At 46.2% G+C, this 19,054-nt stretch overlaps 1 protein-coding gene across 4 annotated transcripts in view; it reads right to left on the bottom strand.

Moving 5' to 3' along the window:
• The window catches only part of AMER1 (APC membrane recruitment protein 1), an 85,848-nt gene that overhangs the window by 15,139 nt on the left and 51,655 nt on the right, over positions 1 to 19,054 (bottom strand). Inside the window, exon 4 of one of the 4 annotated variants that reach the window (XM_037908120.1) lies at positions 12,030 to 17,588. The exons of 2 other annotated variants lie outside the window; for them this stretch is intronic. In XM_037908120.1, the coding sequence (XP_037764048.1) occupies positions 17,407 to 17,588 (182 nt within the window). In that variant the 3' untranslated portion in view covers positions 12,030 to 17,406. Of the gene's footprint in view, positions 1 to 12,029; positions 17,589 to 19,054 lie in introns of those variants that run through there. One more of the 4 variants, XM_043522906.1, reaches the window with a different exon arrangement.

Raw genomic sequence — 19,054 nt, 5'->3', positions numbered from 1 at the left:
CTCAGAACATCTGTCCCATGGTTTGGGGACCAGAAGAAGTCTCTGTGAAAGGTACAGTTGCAGCATCACAGAGCGATGTGCCTGGTACAGTACTAGCCCAGCTGGCAGTATGGCCCACAGATCAGCTGCAAGAGCCACTTGGATTCCTTCAAGGTAACTCTGTCTGAGCAGTCAAGCTCCGTTGAGTGGAAGAAGTAGTTTTGCCATTGACTACAGTAAAACTAGGAGCTGGCCCACAATTCTCAATTAGCCAAATTCTGCACTGATTTAGCCTCACAAAATCCAGCTAAGGCAAAGGCTTTACACAGGGTTCAATGTCTGGTCACTTTATCCCAGGTCCCATAATTTCTGTCCCAGTAGTTTAGCCCAAGAAAGCCTGTTAAAGGTCAGTTTTGCTCTTACTACTCAATGTCATAGCAACCATCAGCTGGACCATCTCAAGACAAGGTCAGGAAAGGAAGCAGCTCATCCAGACCCTGGAAAGCCACGGGGACATTCTTTGTCTCCTTTACTGAAAGAATCCCCCTTTCCTCTGGGATGCACAGCTTTGGTTGGAGTCACCTTGTCCAAACTCTTCAGAGAGTTTCACAAGCAGGAAGCTCAGGACACAGGCTTTGTCCTAGCCATGCAGTGATTAGAGGTACTCCCTCCACGATGAACATTACAGTGAGAGGGAAATGAAGAAGAGGTGCTGCCTTTAAAGAGGGCATCAATAGTTCTAATTTATTTTTAAAAAATCCATGGGCTCAGTCCATCCCTGGTCATTATAGTCAGTGGAGTTTACACAAGGGATTGATTTGGACCAGATACTTTACTCCTCTCTCCCAAATCTTTCCTTACTGACTCTGTTTCTTCATTTACCTCTCACCCACACAGTCGTCAGACTGACATTAAGTCATTAAGGTTGCAAGCCAAGGCAGTTTTCTTCCAAGTCAACAAGTAATTGATTTTACTTTTTTTTTACTTGTTACCCCAGTTGGCAGCTATAAAACGCTACACAACAGCATTGTGCCTGCAGTCTGAAAACCCTCCACTGCCAGCTGCAATGTTGGATTTTGCACTGGGACATTCCTAAAGAATTCCTCACTCAAGGCACTCGTGGGGAGAGCCCTCCACAGGCCCCCTCTGCTAAGCACGCCACAGAAAGGAGCTCACTGCACAAATACAACAGCAGCCTCCTACCTTCCGCTCCGCTGCCCCTCTTCAGGCACCAGTGCTGCTCTGAGATTGTGGGGAACTGGAAGGGCATGCTGGGTATTGAAATGCAAACACGAGGACCAAGCAGCCCGCTGAGCTTCTAAACACCAAAAGTTCCATACAAGAGTTTTCAGCTGTCTCCATTGCAGTGGATAATATCATTGTTCTACATAATCCTCAGAAGCATTCCAGGGATTCTTTTCCATTGGTTCATATTTTTAAAAAAAATCAAATATTGGGCTTAATTCCTGCTCAGAACCAAGTGAACTTTTGTCCTGGGAGCAGATTTACTATATTCAATAAGGAATATCAGCCTGTAGAAGATGGGCACATTCTCATCTCATCATAACATTGCAAATTAGAAGCAACCCCAATGAAGCCAATGGAATTGTATCAATGTAAAAAATATACTGTGAGGAGAATCAGGCCCAGGCAGAGACAGTGAGTGAGCATGGATGTACAGGTAAATTTTATTGGATGACACTTAAACACTTTCAGATTTTTTATCTGTGATATAGAATTTGATCTACGCAATCTCTTTCATACTCATTCAATGTCTATTTCACTAAAGAATGGGATTACTATTCAAAGGCTAATTCATAAACGACCTACAGTATGGCACAGGACAATGGTACAATAGCAAGCATACATTTTGAAGAAACCCTTGCCTGTGTTATTAATTGTGCTTTAGATTATTAAATGGGAATGAGCTCAAAAGTCCACTATTCTTTTCAGGACACCTGCTTTTGTTCACTTTTTACTCCGTAGTCCTCTCCCACAATGAAATCAGATTTTTCAGTTTCACCTGTGTGTGGTTAATTTCATATCCTGATTCTCCTGCCCTTGCACAGTGCCCTTATGCTAGGATTTCCAATACTGCAAGGTAACATTCGAGTCTTCCAATAACATCTTTTCAATGATTATTTTTAATACCCTGTGAGCATTTGAATTCATCGTATTTTCTGTCAAATCCCCCTTCCTCCTCTCCAACTTGAGCTAAAACTGCTTGATGGTATCCCTTTAAATGAAATACCAAGACAAGAAAGAGAAAATCTTGAAGTTCTATGACATGGGCAGGGAGGAAAAAAATAAAAAGATCAAGCCGACATTAATCATTTCTACTTCCTAAGCTTGCAAAGGGTGAAAAACAGCTGCTGCTTCTGAATGGGAGAACTGTGTGGAGGGGAAGCCATTCAAACTGAAAATTCCTGGTTAAAGTTAATGTAACCTCATATGTTCCAGCTGAACAGGAAAGCTCTAGAGCAGAAAAGGCATGTTTCTTAGACAGGCTGGAGGTGGTTACAAGTATTGGCATGTGCGCGCCTGCCATTTCTTGGGAAAGTTTTCTTCATACCTGAAAGTATTCTGCCTCCCTACCTGTAAGATCACATGAGATTCCCACATAAATGCACAAGCAGGATTCATGCCAGCAAGAAAAGGGAGTAACACCCAGGAGGGAGTGGAATGATGTCTGTGAAGGGATGCAGAGCTCGGAGTTATTACAAAAGACCACATTGCATTTGATGGGATATAATAATGAGAAATGGGCTGGAAACGAGCAAAAGAAAATTGAGGCTGTATATAAAAGGGAAAGATTCCTTGGAGTGAGATCTGTTAGATTGTGAAATAACCTCTGAAGGGAAGTAATGAAACACTGCCTCTCGCATCATTTACAATTACAGCGAACAGAGCCATGGCGAATAGAGCGATGGAGATAAAGCCTAACGGTCTCTAATTTCCGTGAATCTATGAAGATCCCAGCTCTCTAACATACAGTATATAATAGAATCAAGAATATTAAAATGGGGATCTGTCCATGTCTGCATAATAGCACATAAGCATGGAACAGCAGCTTCCCAGCCCACTAAATCAACACAGCCCTGATTGTTTCCAGAACATTTTTCACAGATCTGGTTGAATGAGGTATGTAGCCCATGGGCCTGGCTCCCTATTGCGTTAATTGTTTTGTCTATGGAGTTAAACTGGTATGAAGCTACAGTAGTGCTGCCATGAGTCAGGCCTATAATCTGAATACTAAGTAATATTCTGGAACCTTTATTATGTATTTCCCTAGCTTGGGGAAAATAAAGGAGTAGATTTGACAGGCACATCACTGGGAGAAGCTGGCTATGCTTGTTCCATTGTACAGTTTTATAAAACAGTTGGTTTATTTATAAGTTAGTGGATATTTAGCATCCTGCCTGTGATGGGCTCTCCAGGCCCCGAGCTGAACCAGGGCTTGGAGTCAAGGGCACGTTCCTGGTGGAGGAATAGTTTGAGAGGACACTGGAACTCAGGAAAAGTGGGGTGGGGTGTGGGCTGTGTGTTGCATCAAGAAGCCAGGGTGATGCTCAGAGCTGCACCACCTTGTGAAGGCTGCTCTCACAGCAGGGACTTGGATCCCCTCTCTTTGGGAGCAGAAAGCCCTAAAAGAGATCGATTGAACCAGACACTAAGAGATGGAGGAGAGCCTGCTAAGCCAGTGACCATGCCCCCAAACTGAGGAGCTCCAGCCGGGCAGGAAGTGACCTGGGGAAAATATAATTTGGTGTAGCTCAATAATTGGGCCAGATGCTTTGATAAACCCCTAGGACCCAGTAGAGAGGGTGGGCCTCAGTCATCCTACCTTTGCCCCACCCCACCCCATAGTGACAGAACTTCTGGGGGAGCAATGCGAGCACGTGAGGGTTAACTGAAGCTGGGACCTCCTCTGGAACGTCTTGGCAGGCAGAAACTGTGAGTACATCCACACTGCAATTAAAAACCTGCAGCTGGACCATGCCAACTCGCTCGAGCTCACGGGGCTCAGGCTAAGAGGCTGCCTAATTGTGGTGTAGATATTCAGGCTCAGGCTGCAGCCCAAGCCCAAAGGTTAAACAGCCCCTTAGCCCAAGCCCTGGGGCCTGAGTCAGCTGGAATGGGCCAGCTGCTGGGGTCTAACTGCAGTGTAGACATACCCTGTGAGGCCATGACCTGACCACTAGGCAAGCTGGCCATTGGACTTCCCTAATGCCCTCAGTGTAGCAGTCAAAAGGGCAGTGGAATGGGAAGTGCCCTTGCCCCACCCCAGTGCATCCTTCAGTCTCTAACCCCATCACTGTCAGCCCCAATTTGCTCTATTTTCTCCACAATGTTTCTTCACTCATCATGGGGCCATTATTCTAACCCTCCTACTTGCTGCATTGAACTGTACCATACCTGGTGACATGGGTTTCTCTCTGGAAATGAAATTCATGGTATGTCTACACTGCAACATCAGCCCAGGCTCAATCCTCACCACGCTTGCGCCCACACTGCAAATGTGCTAACCCAGAGCTCGGACCCAGGGTTCCAGGACCCTGCAGGGCTGGAGGGTCCGAGCTTGAGTTAAGTTGGAACCCAGGGTCCACGCCCTACTCCTTTGCAGTGTAGATGCAGCCCCGCTTGCCTCAGGTCCTGAGAATCATCCAGAAATATCCCACAATTCCATGGGACAACTTCCTTAGTGCGCTCTATCCCAACAATCTGCAATCCACTCTACTGAAAACAGAAGCCACACACCCCCCCCTTTGCAAACAGAAGCAGCTCAGGTCAGCATTAACCCATTCTGTTCTGATCACCGATCTGCAAGCACGTTATCAGAGAGGCTCCTGGGTTTGCAATGGCGAGTGACCCAAACAAGCCTTTTGCAAAGTGAGCTGCTTCCTGGTAACCATGCAGGGCAGGCAGTAACGTTTTCCCACAGTGCACCATGGTCCTAGGGCTAGAGCAGCCACATTTCAGGGGGATAGGGGCGGCAGCATGCTAGGGACTCTGGGATATGGTTACTTTGACTCAGGCCTGCGCATGCGGTGTGGATACCAGAGCACAGGTTAGGAAAGTCTTAACATAGGGTTAAGATACAATGTAGAGGCTCAAGCCCAGGGTTCCCTAACACGGGTCAGCTGACTTGAGTCCCACTAATCTTTGGCTTACATTGCAGTGTAGACATACCCTGAGGCAGCAGGGGATAAATCATGTGCTAATTATGTCATGGTCTTGAAGCTGAAATCAACTTAATACGGGCAGATTCTGGTCCCTGCTTCAGCCATTATAGACCTACACTAGCATACAGAAGGGCCATACAGTAGCCACAAGGGGTTGGGGGACAAGTCCCGCAGCGCAGGAGTACTGAAACCTGACATAAGTGGCCCTGTGCTGCCACCTAACACAAGCCCCAGCAAAATGACCATGCTGGGAGTAGGAGGGGACATGCTGGGGCAGAAGAGGGAGTAGCTGTAGTACTCAGGGCTACAGTGGATTTTGGGATGCTGTGTAACCCAGAACTGGGGCTGCTCTAATTTACACTGGGGGCTATTTCAGCCACCGCAGCAGCCCAGAATCTGGAGAATGTAAAAGCAGCATAAAGATTTGTCCCCTTCCCCTTAGACTGAGCTGTTGGTGCTATGCCTCTCAGCAGGCAAAGCACAGAATCTAACCCATAGAGTCGTGCTCAAGGCCCCAAACAGTTGAGGAAAGAAGAAGATGCTAGATCAAAGACAGTGGGCCAAATTCTGCCTTGACTTACAATGAGTGCAACCCAACTAGACCCATTCCCTTGGGGTGGTCCCACCAAGCAAGCACTGATGCACGCAGGCAGCATGCGGGAAGCATATATTGTCACTGCCTATCCTGGAGCTGGAGGGTTTCTGTCTCCAGTGCGCTCAATCCAACAGCTTTCAGTGGGACTAAATTTATTTCAGATCAACTGGCAGGATAAAAACATCATAATTCACACAAACTATGGTATCTACTCAGTCTGGTCTGTGTAATATAGACACAGTGTCTGTTGTTTTCTTTCCCACCATTGAAAGCAACCAGTGAAATCCCTGTATTTATCTCACAGGATTTGCTTGCCTGAGTCCTGTTTTTTAAAGTCAGCCTTGATCACTTTTTAATCATGTTTGATGCTTTCTGGCCTTTGGCATTCCTTAATCCCAAAGATGCTGCCCATAAAGTAGCCCTGCCTTTCTTCCTTCCGAAGGGACTCTGGCATGTAGACGGCAGGTCTGAATTAAGTAAGCATGCCCTTGCCATGGTTTGAATTCTCTGGCCCTTGAGATAAGAGGTAGAAGTTCATTGCTGCCATCAGCTTTGTTACTACTCAAAAGCCAAAGCAGCCAACAGAGAAGTCTTGCAGGAAAATGCAACTTGGCTCATTTCAGGCAATTAATTTCTCTCCAAGGGCTGTTTCTAGTCGACACAGTTTCTCCGAGAAAGACAACCCATATTTATTACATGAGTTTCCCCTGACAGAGAGAGCACAGAGCCATTGAGCCCTCTTTAGTAATGAGAGAGTTTTGTGCTTGCTAATGTAATACAGCACTACACTGAATGATCCAACATGGAGTGGGATTTGACTCCACTTACAAGAGAAATAAGTCCTAAATTAGTCAGAGTGGTGGGATTCTAACAAGGCGCTATTTAAAGTCTCCACCATTACACTGAGGACATGACACAATGATTTGACATGGCAGAAAGGCATTTCTTCTTCATATCAATGTAACATTTATTGTTTTCTCACGATTATTAATGGTCTTGGATTCATAAAGTGAGCCATCACCCAGTAAAGCTGCTGCATCTGTGTAGTGGTCATGCATTACCAAGTAGAATTATCTTTGACTTTGACTCAGTGAAAGCAGATGGAAAAGTCCCTCCTGGAAGACCTAAAACATGATGGCTGGATGATATCACCGGACACCTGTCCCTCACAGGTATCCTACCTCATAAGGGGCCAGATCTGGTTCAGAACAGAACATCACGGAGGCACATAATGCATTGGGCTGTCTTGACGCTGTCCGAGCAACAGCATGAGAAGTACCCAATAAACCAAGTTGACACATCACGATGCAGTGTCCCAGCCGCCCAGCGTTTGCACCCTCCTGTGTGCACCAGTGTGCCACACAACAGTGTGTTGTCACATCTTGATGCAACGTCACTGAACAATGACGCACAGCAAAAGCATAATCTTATGGTGTTGCAAATACAATGATGGCTGTTTAACTGCTCCGTGTGAATCTAAGCTTTGTTGTGAACTGAAGACTGGTTGGCAGCTATAGGTGGTTGCCTGTAGAAAGGCTCTGAAATCCAGCAGTTCGACACTTTTACAAAGAGCTGCTGGTGACTCATAGAAAACTTTCTATTTAGACAAAATTCCAGCTTTATATATAGAGCCAAAATCTAACCTTGTGTAAGTAGGTGGAATTTCAAGTAAATCAGTGGAATTCCTTAGGCCAGGTCTGAATCTGGCCCTTAGCTTGTCTGTTCCCCTTCCCTCATTCTTCATCACTGAAGTCATTTGCTAGATATTGGAAGACCCAGACTGGATCAGATCAGTGGCCCATCTAGTCCAGCATCCTCTTTCCAACAGTGACTGGAACCAGCTGCTTCCAGAGAAGACACCTGAAACCCCATCACAGAAAACAGGATCTTCCTTTGCTCACCTGCTGCTGTTGCTTATTTTCCACTTGATGTTACACAGGAGGAATCCAGCCCTCCAGGGGGCCCCGCTTCGTGAACACAGTTGACAATGACAGAATGCAATGTAGCCTCGCAGAAAGAAACACAATAAGAACCTGGCTGTAAGTCTCAGAAGGTCACAAGAAGTAACCAAACTACAAGTAGAAAACAGACTGAGGTAAGATTAGGGGTCTCCATGTTGGGGAGGGGGGACGACAATGAAATTCACACAGCTGGGATATAAAGGTTCGAGCCAGAATAACCTCATCTGTGAAATCTGGTCATCCCAGGGCCCAGCTGGAGGCTGTGCGCTTGGTTTCTGCCACAGCCATTCTCACATGCTTAGGGGAAGAGCAACAATAATTGCCTAGGAGACCCCCCATTTCTTCCGTCTCCTTCCTCTGGTCTCCTCCCCAGCAGGTTGTCACTCTCTCCCATGCTTCTGCAGAGCTAAAACAGAACTTCAACCATTGCGGCTGCTCTCAACCCGGGCCGGAGGGGTGGGTGGGGGGAGCAGGACAGGTTCAAAGGCCCAAGTGGGAGTTAGGTGCCCTGCTCCCATTGATTTTAAGTGCAAGTTGGGCACCTTGCTGCCCTTCTTGCCTTTGAAACCCTTACCCTTGCACTTTGGCTGCCCACGGGATGCTGTGGGTAAGGGGGGACCATCTAGGACCTCACTGTTCACAAGTGTATGGGACCAGATCTGTTCAGATACCTACACTTGAATACAGGGACCTTCCTTGCGCTTTATTATAAGCAATCGCTGATATTCAGTGCCGCTTTTAGGGCTCACAATGTTCTCCGTTGCTCATTTCAGCGTCTCCCAAAGCAGTAATACCCAGTCTGATTCGACAGGTTGGCATGTCGGTGCCATTCTCCGATTCTCCCGCAGCTGCTAAGGATCTGACATTTAGTGTCTTTCAACCCAACGGTTCCTGAAGTGCTTGTCAAACTGCCCATACACACAAAGAGCACCTCTCATACAGTGGGTTTGCCTCTGTGTAAGTGAGGCAGAATTTGACTCTCTCACACACACACACGATGTAGGAACCAATTAATCTCCAACTGAATTGCAACCCTTTCCGGGGTGCACTTGGCAGACAGAGTGATATGTGAGGACTGAAAGTACAGACTCCAGTAGCCAGTTGAACTTTCACTAGAGGGGGATTTATGTGAGAAATATGTAGTTATCCAGGCTCAAAAGTTGCCATGGGACTGAGTTAATAACAACCCAGCTCTTATGAAATGTACCATTTGATCATCATGGGCCACAAGTGGGCACGACCAACACTTTACACCTCGTCCAAAAGGCACTGGCAAGCTCCCAAAGTGCCAGCAGCTGGTGAAGCCCTCTGGCTATCTGAATGTCTACAGCTGTGACAGGAGACATGCCAGCTACTGACCATTTCCCTGCTGCTGTGCTGAACAGCATAACCACCCCCAGGAGTCGAGCCCATCATCCTTCTCCTTGATGTACGGGCTGCACTTGAACCCTCTTCTTTATTTAGCTCAGAGTTACTGGAACAATTCAATTAAACTAATGAACAGGGCACAAGGGCCATGGAGGACTATTCTCTCTTGGTATTTTCCAGACAGCACTTTAGAAGAGCAATAAGTAAGAAGCAACCCTTAACCTCCCCTCCTCCCCCGCCCTATGAGCCAGGATTTATGCAGTGGGGAAAGCATATCTGAGTGTGGCTGAGTGATCTAGAGGGGTTTGCTTTAGGAAGGAGATTTTTTGTCTTGCCTTATTATTCCTTAAAGACACAGAGGAGCCAGGAGAAAACCTGGCTGAGTCTCAGCAAGGGCTCCCCCTGCCTGTGACAGATGTAGCAGCAGCACCAACCGAGACAAGTTCAGCACAGCTTTATGGCGAGCACACAGTCCTCACAGACCCACTGGCCCCACAGCCAGTGGGGAAAGAGTTCAAATTGCTCTTCCTAGGTTTTAAAAGCCTCTTTTGACATCATCCAACTGCCTTCTCTGACCTGATCCCTCTGTCTCCTTGGCTTGTCTAGCACAAGCCTCCCCTCTCTTCCCTCCCACAGCCTAGAACAGCTAAATAAATGCAAGAACCTATGTACCCAGGTATACACCAGTCACCACGGTACTTAGGTGCTGTGTGGTTCCTGTCATCTTCCCTGTATCTCACCTCAGACCCTCCATCTTGTCCTTTCTTTGCCTTTTCTCCCTGGCCTAGACTCCATCTGTGTTCTCCCTCTGATATTCTTATTTACTTTTGTATTTGTATGTAATTGCCTTTTGAGGATACAGTTTATGTGAAAGTCAATGTAGAAGACAATAGTGTTGTATGGGACAGGCCAGTTCTTTCTGACCCACCTAGAAGAGCTGCTGTCTACAGAGCTCTAGGGTCCGTCTCAAGACACATTGTGGGTTGTAAGGGTGCATGCCTTGAGCACAAAGGGAGAATAGGATGGAGAGGATATCACTTCATCTGGTAGGCATGGCCGAACCTCACCAGCCACCCTTAGAAGGTGTCTTTATATCTACACAAAAGGGAGATGGGACCTGACATGGAGGGTGTAACGATGCTGGTTCTGGTGGGACCCAACTGAGAGTGCCAATTCAGGACAAATTGCTTAGAGCAGGGCAGTTACAGCCCAAGGTTGGGGTTTTTCCACCTCTAAGGCAAACCAAACCAAACCAAACCAGATCAGACAGAGAGGACTTTGGTTTTACCCCACTGGCTAACCACAAGTCATACAAGCAATTCCCTCAGTCACTTCAGTTTCCCAGTATCACCACCAATGCCACTCGTTATAGGGACAAATAGTTATGAAAACCAATACCCCAGTAAAAGAAAAAAGGTTCTCCCGATCCCAAAGGACCAAGCCCCAGACCCAGGTCAATATACAAGTCAGCTCTTACCCACAAATCACGCTGCTGCCAACCCTTTAGAATCTAAAAATCTAAAGGTTTATTCATAAAAGGAAAAAGATATAGATGAGAGCTAGAATTCGTTAAATGGAATCAATTACCTACAGTAATGGCAAAGTTCTTGGTTCAGGCTTGTAACAGTGATAGAATAAACTGCAGGTTCAAATCAAGTCTCTGGAGTACATCCACAGCTGGGATGGGTCATCAGTTCTTTGTGTAGAGCTTCCGTTCGTAGCAAAGTCCCTCCAGAGGTAAGAAGCAGGATTGAAGACCAGATGGAGGAGCTGCAGCAGCTTTTTATAGTCTCTTGCCACGTGGTCTCTGCTTTCTTTGTCCCAAAGACAAGCTATCCATCCCATGGCATGGAAAAACCTCAGAGTTCTGTCCATAGGCATGTCCCTGCATACCTTGCTGAGTTCCAAGGTGAATCTGCCTTCTCTCAATGGGTCAGTTGTATAGCTGATGGTCCTTAATGGGCCATCAAGCAGGCTAGGCAGAGCTGACACCAACTTGTCTGGGGTGTCACCCAGAAGCATAGCATAAGTTTGAAATACAGACAGTATACAGCCAATACTTATAAGTTTAAATACAAAAATGATACATGTATACAGATAGCATAATCATAACCAGCCAACCATAACCTTCTCTTAGACAGCTTATTTGACCCTCTTTATACAAGATTTGGTGCCACTACAGGACCTTGGTCGTAACAATGATCTATACGGGCCCAGATTATGTCAATAATGTCACAGGGGGCAAGAGGGGAGTTCAGTCTCCATAGCCATTCTGTCCTTGGCTTCTCTGCTGAAACTCCCAACAAGGGCCTATCTGCAATGGGTCTCGGTCTGCACTATGGATCCCTGCCCTCTAGGAAATGGTTAGCGACTACTAACAAGGAGGACAGTTAGTGACAGCTGAGATGGTGGGTTATGAAACATGGACTAGAATATGAACCAGGGCCAAGTGGCTAATTTCATCTAGACCACCACTTGCCCATTAGATGGCAGGCACCTGCAATCCCTACAGCCCCGGGCTGGATTTGGACTTGCAGAAAATAGGCCCATTCCCAATTGGCCTCTGAAAAAAAATGATAAAAACAAGAGCAGGAGGAAATATATAAAAAGCTGGTGCCAAGGAGGCTGCAACCTCTGTCCTCTTTCCGTTCTGTTTGTTAGTACTGTCTGTCTAATGGCCTGTGATGGGATGTTAGATGGGGTGGGATCTGAGTTACCCAGGAAAGAATTTTCTGTAGTATCTGGCTGGTGAATCTTGCCCACATGCTCAGGGTTTAGCTGATCGCCATATCTGGGGTCGGGAAGGAATTTTCCTCCAGGGCAGATTGGAAGAGGCCCTGGAGGTTTTTCGCCTTCCTCTGTAGCCTGGGGCATGGGTCACTTGCTGGAGGATTCTCTGCTCCTTGAAGTCTTTAAACCACAATTTGAGGACTTCAATAGCTCAGACATAGGTGAGGTTTTTCGCAGGAGTGGGTGGGTGAGATTATGTGGCCTGCGTTGTGCAGGTCAGACTAGATGATCATAATGGTCCCTTCTGACCTTAGTATCTATGAATCTATGAATTCCCCTGGGCCTGACTAACGAAACCACTCTAGCAAAAAGCAATTCATTTGTCTACTGATTTGGCTTCACGTTTTCCTTGTTTCCCCAACACATTATCAGATCCCTGCCCCGGCTACGGAAAAGGTTTCCTCTGTTTCATTCTCCTGCACTGACCTCGCTTTCAACAGCCTGTTCCTTCTAAGCCCCACCAAGGGGCTCCTCAGGGACAAAGGTGCAGTCAGGGGAATAAAACTGTCTTTGCACAATGTCGAGAAAAAGCCTGAATGGCTCTGCCAGCACCAGACATGGAAACGCGAACAGCTTCCTCGAGCTCCATGGAAATTGTACAAATTCCTTGGCAGAAAGGTGAGAGCAGCAAGCCACCCTGGGCTCATCTCAGTGCCCAGATGTCATTTACATTGGAAAGACTAATAGCGGGGGAGGGGTCATCCAAAATATTCCCAGAAAAATTCCAAACCCTAGAAATTCAAGGGTCTGTATCCCCTGGAGAATTCATTAAAATTGTCCGATTTTGAAGGAAAAAAAACCCTCCAAAACTAAAAGGAAGACAACAGCAATGACCTAACCAACCCCACCCCGAATGAGTGAAATGCTGCTGGGCTTCATTCATAAAATAGCACTAGCCAGCAAGCAAATTATTCTGTTTTCATGCACAATTTTGTTCTTGTGGAATGGATGGCACTTACGAGGGTTTCTTAAAATGCATTTAGCAAGTAATACAGCAAATAGCTCAGGTCTATGCTCACTGCCTTGATGGATCCTTCTGGGTGCGAGTTACTGAGTCAGGGAAAACCCAGTCTCTTCAGTGGTCAATGGGTTGTGTCTAGGTGTTGATAAGTGAACTCACCCAGTAGCTGGCACTTTTCTTTTTTAGTCTTCAAAAATTCGTTGCAGATAATCACTGAATAAACCATGGGCGAGAGAGGTATGGGTTATCCCAGTTTTACAGCTGGCGCAGGTGGTAAACGGCTTGCCTTATGCTCAAACGGGAAGTATTAGCCGCCAGAGGGAGGATTTGAATTACCTGTCCTGTGTGCATTCCCTGGGGCAACAAACTGTTGTTGTGACCGAACCTTTGATCATTTCACAAGCTGAGGCTTTGGACGTGAGTGCTCCTTTTTCAAACCCAATGGGAGAGAACTAAGGAATTCATCCTGGTGTTGAAAGCCTCTAAATCACTAGATATAAAGGTGTTTGTGGGGGTAGGGAGGACCTCATATAATGCATCCTCTGGCACATTCTCTAACCTCCACTTATTTTGACCGACAAATAGCTCTTTAAATTGGGGCATACTTTCAGGCTTCGTCATCTTCCTCATGAGGAAATTTAATGAAACCCTTTCTCTGCTTGATCCCTTGAGAATACAGGACATTATTGCTGCTCCTGCTCTCTACAGGCAATAGACAATACAAAACAGAGTTGTAACGCTGTATTGATTATTGATGCCCTCTGGTGGCTAAGTATTAAAATTGCCAGGATTTGGCTGACTTCCTGGGGATAGGTTTTGTCTAGAAAATACAGGTGTCAGCTTACACATCTTGAATGTCACGGCAGGGACTCATGGTTGAAACACATATGTGCTGCACTGATAATTCGCGCCCTGCTGTTCTAAAGTGATACCCTCTGGGTAGGTTCAGTCTGCAAACAATATTGGGGAAAATAAGCACAGGTAATCCCAGATCTGTTGGCATATTTCTACATTTGTCAGGGAATTTAGTGCTCAGAGAGGTACTGACAGCAGCTACTTGAGCCAAGCATAGTGTAAGCATCACCACTCAGCTCTCTCAGTGCTTCTCCAACATGACCTGGAGCACCAACTCATATTTCTGCCCCTTCCCACTCTGCCAAATTATGTGTGGTAGTTTTGCAATATGCTCACAGAGGGACTAGATTGAGACCTACCAATCTCATTTCATGTGTGACCTGAGCAAAGGATTGGATCCTCAGTCTCTAGAGGTGAAAAGCTAATAGGCTAACTCTCCTCCAGAGCATTCAGAAGAAATAGTCATTTACCATCCTATAAAATTCATTAGGCATGATAAAATATCCACTACTTCAACTAGCATGGGAGCTCTGCGCTGGAAGCATGGAAACAGCCATCCTCCAGGTGCCTGCAGAACAGAGGGTTCCTACTTGCTGCTCAACATCCAGCTGTCCGTGTGCATCAGCCTTACAAAACTGTCAAAGAAAATGTACTTGTCCACTTTTGCAATAGTGATTGATGATCTTTTACTTGCTGGTCAAAACAAATCAACAGAAAAAACATTACTTGTCCAGGGCAAGTGCGGGAATGGAATTCCACAGGACTGATTAAAAGTGTGTCATAACAGATATGATGAAATCTGAGGTCAGGCAAGCTTTTACAAGCAGATCTCTTTGCATAACATTTCAGTGACAGCGGTAACAAGATGCAAATTTATTGTCTAATAACGGTCGGTCACTGACAGATAATTAAAACAATATCTATCTAAAATATCAACAGTGAGAGGGGGCTGATTTTGTACAGGGTTATAGGTCATTATGGGAGCCCAGGCTCCTGTTAACTGAAGAGATTTATTAGGCACATATAGCTAACACATCTGGGAGCACTGTTTATTAATAAGTCACGGGACTGATCAAAACAACCCCAAGCTTTGGAGCAGTTCAGATCTGGACCTGTCTTCTGCAGCTCAGCTCCATTTCTATTTTAAAACAACAACTTCATTCAGAATGCTTACAACGGACAGCAAGAAAAGCCATTCATTCAACCAACCACCTCTAAGCCCTACAGAGAAAACCTCCTGAGCTTGGAATCATAGTCAAGTATTCAACCAAAAGCGTGCTATGCATTATGCTGTGAAAGCCAGCAGAGCCCTGTTTCACAGTTTAGGGCAACTGCACCTCTATTCCCCCTCTATGGTCTACCAAAAGTCCCCAACTTACAGGCTTCTGGCTCCTAGTCATCACCTTTCTCAGTTAGAAGTCACCACACAGCCCTTTCTAAGAAAGCACTACAAAGAAAACATAAAAGAACCTACATGCCTGCTAATCACCTTGTCAGAGGTCACCCTAACTCCAACAAGGGCTATGGCAGGTGATCAGGCCTTCAAACCCCACCAAGGGTTTTTTCTGTGGTCGCAAGCTCAGAACAGCTCTTAGCTCAGAATAAACACCCCATGAGCAGGTCAAGTCCTTCCAACCCTTCCCAGAAAGGATTGGGGTCCCTTGAATGGAAGGTCCTGTCCATTTGCTGGATCAGAAAAAAGGACCCGAGTCAATTTAAATTCAGGCTATTTGTCCAAAAGTCCTTTTCTTTTTTTTTTTTCTGTTGGTCTCTAGAGAATCCAGTTTAAAACAGTATACACAAGCCTCTCCAGGTGGTGGTACCTCTCAGAGGTGTTTTTACCTGAGTGAATTTACCCAATTACCCCCCACTGTGCTTAGTTCCTGGAGTCCTGTGGTCCCCCTGGCCCACAATGATACACACACTTAACACAGTAAGATCTCTCAAGGAATTTCCATCTCTGATTGAAAGCCAGAGAGGATCCACAGTTCTCCACTGAACATGTCCTTTCCCCAGTTGTGGAGACTTCACATCTAGGGACTCTCACCAGGAGCATCTCAGCTGACCTTGACTGATGCGACAGTGCATAGGGAGAGAGGTTATTCTAGCTCATTCAGGGCTCTACAAATCAAAGCCATACGCTAAACCACCATGTCACTGTAACAGGGTGCAGGGACATGACCTGGATCTAGCTCAGGACTGTCAGCAGAAGAGCCATATGAATGAATTTTTTGTGGACAGGTGGTGAGGACAATGTCTTTGGGAAGGTCAGGGCTCCATCCCCAGGGCCAAGGGACTGGGCTGATTTCCGTTTGCTTTCTGATTCTTTTAACTTACTTAGCTTTCTTGATGCAAGCACTAACTCTTGGGAGAAATGAGTAGACCTTGCTGACTGCTTTTCACTGAGACATCCCATTAGCTCCTAGTCTCATTTCACCCTTTAAACCACAAGTCAAAAGTAAACACCGCAAAAGCCTTTTTCCGTCTTACAAGGGATGGTCAACTATGTGGTGTGTGTAGCTTTGAAATAGCAACCCCTTTTATTTTCTGAATACTGCAGCTTTTAATTTCTAAGCACCATTTCAGTTCAGCCACCATTTTGTTCTCGGGGCTCAGAGCAGACGGGCGCAGAAGTACATACTGGGCTCTTTCCTGGGAATGTTACTTGGGTTCCTTTCATTCAAAGTAAAGGTCTTTGTGACTAAATGTGCCTGGTTGTTCTGTGGTTTCCCCGTAGACAAAGGCCAAAACCCAGGTGGTATGAAACAAGAACCCCAGGACCAGAATGACAAGTGGCAAAACACCACAATAAAGCCTGTCCTCCTGGTATCAACAGGGTTCTAGCATTTCCTGCAGGGTTCTAGCCAAACATTGTCATTTGTGTAGCAGTAAAGCCTGCTGGGTGCTTTACAGCTGCAGACAAGCTCCCTGCTCCAAACAGCCTGACCCTGCAATCAGCTCCACATGGGTGACCTCCCTGCTGCATGGAGTTCATAGCAGGGTCAGGACTTTAATAATAAACTGTGCATTGAGGGCTAGTGGCGGTTTGTGGTATTAATTATTATTGTCCTGATTGTCCCTATGGGAGAGAGACCAGCCCTAGTTCTGAGCCAAACGTTTACCATTTTCTCAACCCTCTCCTTCAGCAATCTTTATGGGCCCTGTGTCTTTCAATGGAGTTAAAAGGTAGGTCCCTAATTTTGACCTCAAATGTCCCCATTAATAACTTCCCCGTGTTGGCCAGTCCTGCAGGAGACCGAACACTAGAGCAAAAGGCTCCAGGAACCAGAGAAAAAGATGATCCTTCAATCCCAAAGAGAAAAGCCCAGGCCTCAGGCATTGGAGCCAGAGGGAGAGAGCAGGCCCTGCAAGTGGGCTGGACGAGGGACCTTTCCTAGGGGTTTTTGTTTTGTTTTAAACAAAATAAAAAAACATCCTTACCACAGGATGTAAACTAATTGCTGTATTTAGCTAAAAAAACAGCCCCTCTCCCTGCATTCTGACTCACTTCCCCTTACACAACAATGAGCTGGGAAAAGCTGCCAGATCTCAGTTCTCCCCAACTTGTTCCCAGCCAAGTGGCGTCTTTACATCGATTTTCCACATCTAAAGTATAATCTATCAGCTGCTCCCCAGCCAGGAGTGAGACGCCTCTTTCGGCTTTGTGCACCCGAGAACTTGGCCACTCTCAGGCCCACACCACTAGGAGTGAGGTCATTCCGATTGTCCAAAGGAGGTGAATGGCCTGCTGCCATGTGGGAGGGGCAAGTTGGCTTGGCCTCCTCTTGTGCCAGTTCCTTTCACTGTGGTTGATGCTAAGTTCAAATGGCACCTCAGATCCCCGAGAAGGAAAGGAGAAATGAAGTACCAGTTTCCTGAGGTTGCACAGCCGGAATCTGGGAGGAGACAAGAGGTACATTACTGTGCACACAGCACAGACTAGAAGGCAAAAAGATGGCAAGGTTGTAGGTTGGAATTTTCAAAGAGTCCTAAGGGAGTTAGGTGCACAACTCTCAAACCAACCTGAAATTGAACACAGTCTGGCTGTGTTGGAAACCCTGGAGAGAAACACTGAAGCTGGATCCTTTTCAACCCATTACTTTTTGTAATACCATATGAATCTACACAAGTTAAGGCAAATGAATGCTCAAACCTCATGCTTCTGGGCATCAGCTGATTCTCTACAAGGGGTCAGGAAGGAATTACATCCCCCTCACCCTTTCCCATCTCGCTTCACATGCAACATTTCATGGTTGGGGCCTGACCCGGGGCTGAGCACCTGCAGCTCCCATTAAAATCAGCAGATAATTTGCACTAAAAGCTTGAAAATTCCTTTAATCCAAACAGGCATTTCCACACATCATACATACAATTCACACCTGCATTTGCAACCTGCATGCTTTCACTGTGGGTTATGCAATCATGTTCTGGTTTTGCTTCCCATGGTGATATATGCTGGCACAAATGCTAGGCTACTCTTTCCACACTCTCCAGTACCTTGTAGGCCACAGCGCAGCTGCTAACATACCCAGTGCCCCATCTCTTTGTTTTCACAAATAAAATCATTCACCTTGGACAAGTCATTTGAGACATAAGACATACAGCAAAGATGAAGGGGCAGGAGATAGCTCACCAAGTTCCTAAAAATAACATTACTTGGGAAATCCAAGAAGCTGAAAAGGGTAGAATTTTTATAATAACCTAGCAATACGCCATGAAACATTCATGCTTGAGCAGAGGAGCAGCATGCAGTCTTACTCTGAAAGACGACTGCACAAAAATTGCTCTCTCACTCAGCAGATCTTCCTGTCACAGAGTCACAGCTGCTGCGTATTGACTAAAATTAGTTTTCACTATTATTTACTCCCCTTAGTACAGCAAACCCAGCACACTTGCAGGAGGGCGAGCTGGATTCTGTTCTGGCTTGTGCAACATCAGCAAAGCAGTGTGGTTAGCCAAGTTCTTACCTCAGGGCCAATTTCTGCCCTCGGTTACACTGGACAACCGCACTGGAGATGGGGGAATTCCACAGGCCAGAACACTGGAATTCAATGGCTTTTGTCCTGCCGGATCTACAAAGGATGACCTACTGAAATCTGACAGAGATGGGTGTAGCCCAGGAGTTCTCTTACTGCCTCGGGCATGGCTGAAACACTAATGTTAGTACCCAGAGGTTTGGCTCTTTGTTCTGCCATTGCTGAAAAATTTCCTGGTTTGTTAAAATGAAGTTTTGGAGGCTGCCATTGTAGAACCCACTGTGACAGGGTTTGGCTCCACAGCACCCCCTCGTGGCCCATCAGGACACTGCTCATCCCAGTAGTCAGCCACGCCTCTCACAGGTCCAAGACAGTGAGCTTTAGCC

The sequence above is a fragment of the Chelonia mydas genome, chromosome 9 (assembly GCF_015237465.2).
Source record: "Chelonia mydas isolate rCheMyd1 chromosome 9, rCheMyd1.pri.v2, whole genome shotgun sequence".
NCBI lineage: Eukaryota > Metazoa > Chordata > Testudines > Cheloniidae > Chelonia > Chelonia mydas.
This window is presented reverse-complemented; position numbering and strand designations above follow the sequence as displayed.